Below are 12,564 nucleotides of genomic sequence, written 5' to 3'. Positions count from 1 at the left end.
TTAAAGGGTTAGTTCAACATTTTGGCAAATTCGCCCATCGCCATAATATATATAATATAATCCCTATAGTCATAGCAGTAGGTCCATTACCTTTAAATTTAATTATTATGTTGTTTTGAGATCAGCGGGGCAGAGACGTGAGCTGCTCAGTGAACACAATGGAGGTGAACGGTACAGGTCCCCTGTCCCTCATCAAACTCATCAAATACACAATCCAACAACTCCAAAACGCTCTGGTGGACAAGTTGTGACCTGCACATTCACCACGCTATGAAATAATCATGTATAATTATGAGACAGAGTTGTTTTCGAAAAACCGAAAGTAGTTCTGAGTATTTGCTTCATGTGTCGTAATGTTACATAATTATACATGATTATTTCATAGTGTGTGAAGGTGCAGGTCACAACTTGTCCACCAGAGCGTTTTGGAGTTGTTGGATTGTGTATTTGATGAGTTTGATGAGGGACAGGTCCCCTGTACCGTTCACCTCCATTGTGTTCATTGAGCAGCTCACGTCTCTGCCCCGCTGATCTCAAAACAACATGCAACGATAATTATAATTAGCCTACTCCTATGAATTATGGCAAAAGGTGATTTTGCCAAAATGTTGAACTATCCCTTTAACACATAGACTGAAAAAAGATAGAAAGAGCTAGCTCTGTTTAGCATGACCAATGGAAATAGACGCTTCATAAAGACTGAAAAACAGTTTAGGACCCGTTAGCATACACTAACACACAAACTGTATGTAGCAGAAAGAGTGGCAAAGGAGTGTAAACGGCTAGCTGAGCCATTCTTAGGATGAAGATTGGAAATAATCTTGTTTAGTTGTTTTTCTTTCACCAAGTGGCCACTTTCTACATTCCAACCAATCAGAAGCCAGCTTTTTTCTGACTGTGGAAACACAGCAAAAGCACAACGCGCATAGTTTGCACATTACCTCAGGAACCAATTTACAGAAGCTAAACATCACGTGATGTTTTACACAAACACACGGTCTGTGGGTTTTTATCAGCAGCGCCGTAAGACTGTGTGTTTCCCATTGCTGCTGTCAGTCAAATATTTATGCCCTTTGTGGTTTAATCATATTATTTTTAATACTGGCTTTTCTCAATCCAGCTCCGCGCTGTGATTGGTCGACAGCTCAGCTCCACGTTCCCATGCAGCTCCAGAATAGACGCATGTGAAATGTCACAAACAAACATCGGTCCTCACCTTGGAATTTTCTGTTCCACATCCTCTTGGTCACCGTGTCTCCTCGAGGCCTCTGGACCCTTCCCGGTCCCGGTCCCGGTCCTCTCTGTTCGTTCAGCGTCTCGTTCAGAGCATGAGAGTAGATCATCACTCCGTCGTGGAAACCTCCAGCGATCAGGTTAAACTGAGACGGAGACATTAGAAATACATCATCATCAGTTAGCTGCAGAAACAAACCCCACAGTTTAAACTATGAATCTGATAATTGAGCTTTTATTTGTTAAATGTCAGTGCATCTCTTGTGTCTCATGTTTAAAGCTGAGTGCTGATCTACCAGGGTCTAAAGCGCTAGTTTTCTGACCTTTTATCAAAATAGATAGATACTCAGTTCCTCCTGTTGTTTTTCAAGATTTTAGAGCTGAAACTGGAGTAGTAAAAAAAACTTTATTGTCAATCACACTGTATGTACACAGGGGATTGAAATTACGTTTCCCCAAACTCCAAATGTGCAATTAACATTCAACATACATTTAACACACACATATAACATAGAAATGAACACAGACATCAACGATATTAAAAATATGCACAGATATGCAGACAGAAAGACAATGGCCTATCTACTGAAGATACAGTTTTCGATTAATCATTTAATTCTGTTTATAATCAATACATTTCTGGGTATATGAAACTTCAGAAAACAGCAGTTGACTTTATGTTCTTTTATTCGGCAAGCCTCAGATCTCATACTGATAACAATATATCGATAACAGAATCAGAGTGAGTGTGTTTGGTACCAGAGAGTCTTCGATGGTGAAGTTGAACATTTTCTTTGCGTCGTCCTTCAGAGTTTCAACAAACTGAACATATTCGGGATTCTTCGGCTCCAGGTAGGTCAACATCTTCACACTCTGACCACGGACACAAAGCACAGTGATGACCAAGTATTAATTATAGTACAGTAGGGATGTCACAATTACTTGTTTTCACAATTAATCGCGGTATTAAACGCCACAATTAATTGATCGCAAAAATTCCTAAATACCGTCACTTTCCAAAGAAAGATTATGTGTGAACCGTGTCGGCAGATGTGCGCCATAGTAAAGGTAAATGCACAGATACTGGTCCATTTAACTAACGTAACATTGAATTGGTAGGAATTTAAATGCTAGAGTGTCATTTGTAATTTAAAAAAAAGATTAAAATTAACTTAAACATTTGGTATCGATGACAATTAATGACTTGAATATTTCAAACACTTCCCCTGGCGGATTAATAATTGGTCATATTTGAATAGATATTTAAAATATTTTATAATTAGTAATGTATATTTTAACTATATTTGATTTTACACATTAATAGTGTTGTGAAATTAATGAATGCATAATAATCGTGATAATCGTAATACCGTGATTATTTCTCTGACAATAATCGTGCCAAAAAAATCTATTATCGTGACATCCCTGTAGTACAGTAATCGATTGCATTCTACACATTAAACCTCACGCAGAGAGAACAGAGACAATAGTTCCTCACCCTGAAAGCGCGTCGGGCCGTGTGGTCGTCCTGGTCTCCTCGGTACCAGGGTTTGACCGGACCCTGTCCCCGAAAACCTTGAGCAAACAGATCAATGTAGAAGAAGACGTATTCGTCCAAGTCCACCCCTTCCTTCCAGAACTGGACCATCAGAGTCCGCAAGATGTCCCAGGGACAGCACAGGTACACCACTGAAGAAGAAGGAGACGAAGAAGAACGACGACACGTTATTAAAGGGGTAGTTCAACATTTTGGCAAATTGGCCCATTGCCATAATCCCTATAGTCATAGCAGTAGGTTCGTTACCTTTAATTGTCGGTGCAAGCTATTTTATAGAACGGCGGAGCAGAGCCGCGAGCTGCTCAGAGCTACGCTACGGAGGCTCATGGGATTTCTTGGTTTCCCTCATCAAACTCATCAAATACACAATCCAACAACTCCATAACGGTCTGGTGGACAAGTTGTGACCTGCACATTCACCACGCTATGAGATAATAACGTAATGTTTAGAGACAGAGTTGTTTTCGAGGTAAATTCATGCAAAACCGCTGATGCCTTCAGGGGGAGTTTTTCATCAAGCAGTCTCTGAATTTCCCTCTAAAACAACTCAGTCCCATAACGTCCTGTTATTATCTCATAGCGTGGTGAATGTGCAGGTCACAACTTGTCCACCAGAGCGTTTTGGAGTTGTTGGATTGTGTATTTGATGAGTTTGATGAGGGAAACCAAAAAATTCCATGAGCCTCCGTAGCGTAGCTCTGAGCAGCTCGCGGCTCTGCTCCGCCGTTCTAAAAATAGCTTGCACCGACAATTAAAGGTAACAAACCTACTGCTAAAACTATAGGGATTATGTCAATGGGACAATTTGCCAAAATGTTGAACTATCCCTTAAAGTCTCATTAGAGAAGAAGAGGAAAAGGTGAAAGAAGTGAGAAGTAGTTTGGCCCCTGAGTAAAACATAGTTTAACACAATGTTGTTATTTTACGTCGTCTCTTTGTGGTGGTTTTGTCTCCGCAGACAGACGTCCTGATGCTAGGGCGGCGAGGTGGGGGGGCTCGGTCCTCGTCCATGGTGAACACATCAGACCACGGACCAGGTCTGGCTCAGTGTCCAGTTTCCTCCTGAAGTTAACTGTCCCTGACCTCACTGCTTGGCTCGTCTGTATCCATGGTGATTATCACTACCCCACCACCACCCCTCCTCCTCCTCCTCCTCCTCCTCCTCCTCCTCCTCCTCTCATGAGCTGTCTGAACAGTCAGGCAGGAAGAACTCATTAACGCTCGCTATCAGCTGTAGATCACTGACGGGCGGCGCGATCTCAACTCAGAACAGTTGATTGAATTCACACTCATCTTGATTCATGTATGATGCGTTCACAAACAGGTGACGCACGGCGTTTAACACAGTGTCCGCTGAAAGTAGACGTGTTTTCTCTTGGTAGAAAGAAGGAGAACAGATTTAACTTCCACCTTTAGCTACGAGATAGTTGTTTTATGTTATAAGTCATGGCTTTAGTTCGTGGTTCAAGGTTTTTTTTGCCGACTTACAACAACATTTTTCTATGTCCGTGATCTTCATGAGCACATGAGACTCATTTACTCAAGATTTCAGGTTTTACTTGGTAACCTCTGCTCATGTGTGCATAAGTGGCCAATGTGAACATTACTCATTTGTTTGCAGAAGTCATCTCCTGACGGTTAAACTACTGTGATGCTCGACTATCTGGTTTTAACAGAAGGTTTTGGTCATATCATGTCAGTTTTGATTTTATTTTGAAATTCCCTGATCTGTTTTTAAAGCACTTGACATGAAGCAGGGTCTCTGACTACAGTGACTGCAGAGATAATGTGAATGACTATTTTTTATGTAAATAATATACAAACAAGCTGTTTCTCATTTTCCACACTGAACTTTAACATAAATCTGTGATGAGAAAAAAAAATGTAAAACTTCCCTCTGAGCCAGAAAACTGTCACTGCTCTTCGTCCAGTAAAAAAAAACAAAAAAACAAAGGCCTCGCCCTCCTCTGGCCTCTGCAGCCCCTCACTCCCCCCCTCACCCCCCAGTCATTTTCATGCAGTCCCAAAGGTGTACCTAATAAAGTGGTCACTGACTGTTTCACATGTGAAAACCAGGAGATTTTTTTCTTTTTTTACGTAACCAGAAAAGCACACACACACACACACACACACATTTACTCTCAGTGCCGTCAAGCGTTGCCGGCGGCAACAGATGGCCTCAGTTAGAGGATGACAGGAGCAGTTAGTGTGTGTGTGTGTGTGTGTGTGTGTGTGTGTGTGTGTGTTCAGGACATATACTGCTGTGTGTGTGATTTAATCAGCGGTATGCTCTCTCCCTCGTGTCATGGTCACCATGATGTCACCAAATCATCCTGTGTAGATCTCAGTGTGTGTGTGTGTGTGTGTGTGTGTGTGTGTGTGTGTGTGTGTGTGTGTGTGTGTGTGTGTGTGTGTGTGTGTGTGTGTGCGTGCGTGTGTGTCATTTTCATTGTGCTAATGTCAGATTTTACTCAGCTGTGTGCTGATCGACATGAAGGACGAGCCCTGTTCTCTCACTCATCAAAACAAAAAACATCTGATTTGTCGATAAAAGTGGAAGGTACGAGCCCGTGGGCATAAAACCACACTACAACTCCCAAGGTGCACTTCACTGACCAACAACCGATTATTTCATTTGATTATATTCATTAAGACTCAGACTTATGCTGCGTTCGAACGCACTCGGAACTTGGAAAGATCCGGGTCGGAAATTCCGACTTCCGAGGTAAATGCGTTTCATTGTGCAACCTCGGAAAACATGGCCGGCCACAGTAAGCTGATGTCTTTCGGGCATCCAAAAGTGGAGCTGGGGAAGAACATTAGCTGCTTGTGGTAGAGAGAGAGAGAGAAAGAGAAACGCCACTTCTGCAACACGCAGTCTTGTACGCACCAGCGAGGGGAATCCTGCATGCGTCATAGCGAGCCGTGTGGATGTCAACTCTTGCTGCAGTAGCGTAGAACTAGGCTTATTCCCTTTTCCATAACTTCTCCCTTGCTTAAATGTCTAGGTTGGAAAATAAATAGCCTAAATAAGTAAATACCTCTCACGGTGTGCGACGCCATTTTGCTTTGACGTAATTCCGACCGACTCGGGCTGCTTGGATCCTACCCGAGTTCCTGAGTCGGAGTCCCGACTTCAAGGTCCGTTCTATTGCATTTTTCCGATTCGGAGGTCGGATCTTTCCGAGTTCTGAGTGCAATCGAACGCACTCTTACTCTCCCAATTAGACATTAAAGCAGAAGTAAGCGATCCGGTGGTTTTGGCTAACTTCCTGTCAGCCGATGGAGTTAGCAGTCCCCGCCCTCGTCCCTACGTCACCACATTCACGCGCATCCCTTGGCTGCACACACAGAGAGGACCGCCCCTAAATGCTGTTCTCTCTCCTCATTGGATAAAGGTTGTAGGATACAAGGAAAGTTTTCTCCTCGGCTTACAGCAGAGCAGAGTGACTGACAGACCCGTGTTTCAGACCAAACACTCTATATAAGTGATTGCTGTCAGAAGATATTACTATTTAAGACTTATATATTAACACAAATATTCCGCTTACTTCTGCTTTAACCCTTAAAGCATTAGAGTGAATTTAAAAACAGACCATCACTCCTTGATGTGAAGTGCATTCTGGGATACTTGTCCTGATAACACAGGTGAAGACTGTGTGTAGAGCCTGAACCTGTCGAGGTGTAGGTGGAGTAAGACTGATGATGTTTCAGGGGAACAATACGAAGGGCAAACTGAGAAAGACTTTCAAACTTCAGACTGAGGGGAAACTGGTTTTTACTGTTCGGCGCTGAAAGCAGCAGCAGCCAACAAGGAAGGAAAAACTGAGGGAGAAAGGACACATTGATTCCTTCTTCTTCTTCTCTGCACTTAACTCCTGCTGCTGATTATTTACAGGTGTGTACAACACACACACACACACACACACACACACACACACACACACACACACACACACACACACACACACACACACAGAGACACACACATACCTGTATGGTTTACTGTACTTCTGAGGACGCCACAATAAACCCGAACCATTAACCGCAGATCTGAAGCCTCATAAAGTTGGATAAACAAGAGCTGAGCTGAGATCAGCCAGTAACTACTGAAGCAAAATAATCAAATAATTATTAACCATCATTTAACGAGGTGGGAGCAGCAGGAGAAGGAAGGGAGGATTGAATAAAGAGAAGAAAGAAAGAAAGAAAGAAAGAAAGAAAGAAAGAAAGAAAGAAAGAAAGAAAGAAAGAAAGAAAGAAAGAAAGAAAGAAAGAAAATGTTACATCTTGAATCGCAAAAGGAAAGGGAATGAGAGGAAAGGAAAGGAAAGGAAATGAGAGGAAAGGAAAGGAAAGGAAAGGAAAGGAAAGGAAAGGAAAGGAAAGGAAAGGAAAGGAAAGGAAAGGAAAGGAAAGAAAAGGAAAGGAAAGGAAAGGAAAGGGAATGAGAGGAAAGAAAATGAAAAGAAAAGAAAGATAAGGAAAGGAAAGGAAAGGAAAGGAAAGGAAAGGAAAGGAAAGGAAAGATAAGGAAAGGAAAGGAAAAGAAAGGAAAAGAAAGGAAAGGAAAAGAAAGATACGGAAAGGAAAGGAAAGGAAAGGAAAGGAAAGGAAAGGGAATAAAAGGAAAGGAAAGGAAAAGAAAGATAAGGAAAGGAAAAGAAAGGATAGGAAAGGAAAGATAAGGAAAAGAAAGGGAATGAAAGGAAACGAAAGATAGGGAAAGGAAAGGAAAGGAAAGGAAAGGAAAGGAAAGGCTAGGAAAGGAAAGAAAAGGAAAGGAAAGGAAAGGAAAGATAGGGAAGGAAAGGAAAGGAAAGGAAAGGAAATGGAATGGAATGAAAGAAAAGGAATGATAAGGAAAGGAAAGGAAAGGAAAGGAAAGATAAGGCTAGGAAAGGAAAGGAAAGGAAAGGAAAGGAAAGATAAGGAAAGATAAGGCTAGGAAAGGAAAGGAAACGAAACGAATGATAAGGAAAGGAAAAGGAAAGGAAAGGAAAGATAAGGCTAGGAAAGGAAAGGAAAGGAAAGGAAAGGAAAGGAAAGGAAAGGAAAGGAAAGAGCTCTGATGACTGACAGTCGAAGCCTCGTTACCTCGACTGTTCTCTCTGATTTCCTGAACCACAGACTTGTAGTTGATGGTGTCGGCGTCGATGACCTGGTCCCGGATGGTGACGTTCTGCTTGCCGAGCACCGTGTACAGCCCCTCCACGGCGAAGTAGCACGGCCGGTCGTCGTTGGCGTCCTTGTTGTCGCTGAAGATGAGCATGGCGCGCTGCCGCCAGCCGAACGTCTCCTGGATCCTGAGGCCGAGCTCGCCCAGCTTCTTGTGGGTGGGGCCCGTGTTGGTGACGGCGTCGTAGGACTCGAACCCGATGGCGCGGGCGCCGGCCGTCACCATGGGAACCTCCCAGTGGGTGGTGAAGCGGGCGACGGGCGAGGAGGAGTAGTCGCACCCGGGCCCGATGAAGGCCCACGGGTCGCTGGACATCTTGAGGTCGACGGCGACCAGCGGCGCCATGGAGTCGGAGCAGAAGCCCTCGCGGTTCTCCGAGCTGCCGTGGACCAGCCGGAGCTTCAGGCCCGGCAGCAGCGAGGGGTCGGAGTTCACGCGCCGCACGGCCCGCAGGAGCGCCGGCGCCACGCGGGGCCACGCCCACGCATACTCTGTGTTAGTCAGAGGCAAGATGGCCGCCAGAGTGACCTCCTGAAGGTCCGTCGTGGCGTTGTCAGCAGAGAGGGACGACGAGTCGGACGACCGGACGATGAGGAGGAGGAGGACGAAGGAGAAGAAGAGAGAGGGATGGGGCGACCCGGACAACATGACGAAGAGTCTCGGAGCCTGTCAGACGAGCTGCAGGGAAAAACAGACACAAGTCACAGGAATTAAAGATAAGACACAACCTGTCTCCTGCGTTTATATCCGGAGAAACACAACTACAACAAATATGAACGGGCATTTATCGACCTCAGCAAGGAACAAGTCTGGTCGCTGTTCCGCTGTTTTGCTAACCTTCCTCCCGGCCGTGTGCATTTGTTTACAACGAAGCCGGCAAAAAAATCAACCCACTGAGCGGCAGATAACATATACGATGTTACGACGTGTATATTTGTGTAGTCTTAACTGTCATAAACGAAAAGATTACGGGTAACAGAGTGCGTTTGTGTCGTGGTGCAGCAGAGACGAGAGCTGGGACACCGGGTCGGCGGCGACCGAGTAACTACACTGATGTTGCAAGGTTGGTTTTCAGCCGTGAGACGCCAGGTGGAAGACAGAGAGCCTCCGTTCTCACTCGTAACAAGTCACAAGTCGTAGTTAATGATCACAATTACTCTGGAGCTTTTTATTTAAGGTATAAATGTAGCATAGCCACGCGAAAAGTCCTGCTTAGTTCCTCTTTAATGCCAAAAAATGCATTGCACTATTATGGAAAAAGAGTCATAAACCAAGTACCACTCAATGGTAAAGAGTCAAGACAGATGTTATCAAGTCTATATTTAGAAACGATAACTTACACACTGAAGACTCAGATTTAACAGACAATCAAATTAATGACTAATTGATGTGGGTGCAGCAGTTTCCAAGATTGTGATTATTAATATATTTTATTATTATCTTTTTTCTTTTCTATTTTTCTCCCTAATACCTATAATTTTTCATTATAGCATTCAATAAGACTCCACTATGTGGTGTTTATCATCTGTTTAAATAACAGGAGAAACATGTTGGTTGGTGTTCTCTATGTGATTGTTTTGTTTTATGTTGCGTTTTCATCATAATAAGGCAGCTAACCTATGTTGTATGACACATTGCAGGAATGTCAAAGACTGTTTTTCTTTTTGCTGCTTAAAACTCAAATGAAGAAATTGTGGGCAAACCCCCCCCCCACGGACCAACCTTTCCCCCACAATCAAACCTCGTTTTTTTCTTTCTAATATATTAATTAAGTCTGTATTTAAAAAGAAAAACATGGATCCCCTTTAGGAGCCGCTGGGATTTCTGGGAACTTGGCCAACATGGTCATGTGGGCTCCAACAACTGTTGTCCATTAGCTCCATATGAGCCCCATGTGTGTTTGTGGGGCCACAGAGGGCCACAACTATGGAGCTAATGTCCAACAGTGGCCTCCAAGTGGGATACGGGCCAGTTATGTAGTGTGAAAATATGACTAACGAATAAATGTCACCAAAAGAATGAATGGTGGTGTCGATTTCTGTGGATGATGACGACAAAGTCTGTCACAATTCAACACATAAATTCAAGATATTCACATATTTCTAGAGGTGGATGTGTGAATAAACACAGTTTAGAGGCAAAACAGAGACGGTCTGTATAGTGTGCTCTGTTCTCAGTCTTAGACTCAGACTGTCCTGCGGCTGAAAATTACCATTATTAATGTTTACCTGTCACCTACCCCGTCACTAAATCTTAATTCTCTGCTCTGGATAAAAGCGTCCTCTGGATAAACAAACCTGTCCTGTTCAATCTCCAAATGCAGCAGCGGTGACACTTTGGCAGTTTCACCTCTAAGTGTGACAGATGTAACATTCAATTTGTTTTATTATTCAGTTTGTGAGTCTATCGGTGTGTGTGTGTGTATATGTGTATGTGTGTGTTAATATATGTTATAGTGCCAGTGTATTACAGTGTGTGTTACAGTGTGTGTGTGTGTATGAGCCATTGTTCTCCAGCAGCTTCAGTATTACGTAATCATTGTTGCGAAACACCAGGAGAAACGAGTGGAGCAAACACTCAGGTTAGAAACACAAACACACAACATTACACACACGCGCGTGCAGTCAGTGGGTCAGACAAACGGTTACACTACACGTGACACACACACTTCACACACACACACACAGCCAGGAACAACATGACAGTGGTTTTCTGACGAGGTCCTGGAAAACGTCCTGAGCTCTAAAGCCCCGTGTGGGTGGGTGGGTGGGTGAGTGTGGGTCTATGTTTCTTATTTTGTCGTCTTTACTCTGAATGTGGACAAAGATTCAAACACTGACGCACACACACATAGACACACACCTGGACGACAGGTGAGCAGCAGCAGAGTATGAAGCTGCGTCACAAACTAGTGTGTTCAGCCATGTACAGTCATATGAGCCGAACAATTTAAATTAAACATCAGGTGAACGGATATAAAACAATATTTCTATAATATTCCTCTGTTCCCTCAATCACCACAAATATCTGATTCATCTGTGATTCTTTTGCGGAATATATAAAAATCTCATAATAACACATAAGTTAACACAAAGTAGTTCCTCAGGGCTCTACTTTAGGACCACAGTTTTTATTGTTGACCTCCTGTTTTTCTCATATTCACTTTAAAGCCAGTGTGGTATCAGCAAAATGTGCGATGTTCAATATCGCAATGACACAATGACGATATGACTTACGATAAATAAGCAAATATTCATTGACGCATATTAGCCATACAGTTACTGTGTCTTTCAGAAAACTTTCTGTTTGAAAAATGACAAACACATCAAAAACAGAGAAGCAGAAGAGTGGAAAGTTTGCACGCTGTAAAGAAACTCTAAATATTATAAGTCGACTAAACACGAGAAGTCGTGCCAGAACAAATATGCTGATCGATGCCATGTGCGCGCTTTATCTGAGGGACCTAATGGAAGTTCACCGTTGCGTTGCATTGCGTTACGTTGCGTTACGTTGCGTCTAACTGTGCAGCTCAGGTTACAGGTATGCAGTATATGAGAGTGAAGGCATGGCGGCTGTACATAAAACTTACTCATCGCATTTCAAGCAGCCTTTTGCAATACTTGTTGATACCGTGATGACGAAGAAAATAAGATTATTCACTATTGCACTATTCACTTCTATGCAGATGACGTTGTGTTATATTCACCAATTCTAATTTAAAGTAATTTAAGTGCTGCCTTTATTTTTAGATGTCCCAGATGAACTACGTCTGCAGCCGCCAACAACCCTGCAGCCAGTCGGCGCCTGTTTGCCAATGCACTCCCTCGTCTCGGAGCGCTTCTGTTGAAAAATCCGTGATGTTTTCTAAAAAGGCGCTGGACAGCCAATCAGAACGGCAGCTCATCAGCTCACTAACGCTGATAACGACCTCCTCACTTTTTAGTCTCTCAAGGCTTGACAACCAACCAGCTCTGGTGGTTGTTCCCCGCATGATGGAAATCAATGTCAAAATAAACCTGTCACTCACTGGTGGTGGTGGTTGTAGTGGTGATTTGTCGTCAAGATACTGTTGTCATAGAAACTAAACCGATCCTGCATGAGCAAAACTGGGGATGCTCTTTCTTTTTTTTTTCTTTTTTTCAACCCTCTTTGAACCTGGAGTCCAGATCCAGCTGTGTCTGGTTTTAGATGGTAAAGACGACACATCTGTGCATCATCAACGCCATTGATCCTGATACTACGACCATGTTTTCGTATCCCGAACCGTTAATGTGATTATTTACAGACTACGACGCGTCTTATATGATGATGTTAAAGTGGAGGCCACCTGAGCCTCAGCTGTTGTGGACTTTAATGGTCTATATATCGTTGTTTTATACACGCGTGTGAGTGTAAGGATAATTAATTTAGAGCAGATAACAAGACTATTACTGTGCTTTTATAGTATTATTCCTGTAACGTGGCTGTTTACAATATGTGATGCAGTATATGATATTTATAACACTGTATATCATTATGACTCCTGTACTTTTTGTACAGGAGTTGTCACTGCTTCACTGGATTAACAGTTCAGCTGTACAATCTCATGTTGTTC

General features: G+C 43.1%; 1 protein-coding gene across 1 annotated transcript in view; it reads right to left on the bottom strand.

The window, feature by feature from the left end:
• Positions 1-12,564, bottom strand: part of npr1a (natriuretic peptide receptor 1a) — a 50,445-nt gene that overhangs the window by 37,400 nt on the left and 481 nt on the right. Inside the window, exons 2-5 of the mRNA XM_083982022.1 lie at positions 7,889-8,648; positions 2,732-2,922; positions 1,993-2,106; positions 1,217-1,379 (exon numbers count right to left, since the gene is read on the bottom strand). Coding sequence (XP_083838148.1) covers positions 1,217-1,379; positions 1,993-2,106; positions 2,732-2,922; positions 7,889-8,618 — 1,198 coding nt within the window. The 5' untranslated portion in view covers positions 8,619-8,648. The remainder of the gene's footprint in view (positions 1-1,216; positions 1,380-1,992; positions 2,107-2,731; positions 2,923-7,888; positions 8,649-12,564) is intronic.

This window comes from Trachurus trachurus (assembly GCF_905171665.1).
Source record: "Trachurus trachurus genome assembly, chromosome: 11".
Lineage (NCBI taxonomy): Eukaryota > Metazoa > Chordata > Actinopteri > Carangiformes > Carangidae > Trachurus > Trachurus trachurus.
This window is presented reverse-complemented; position numbering and strand designations above follow the sequence as displayed.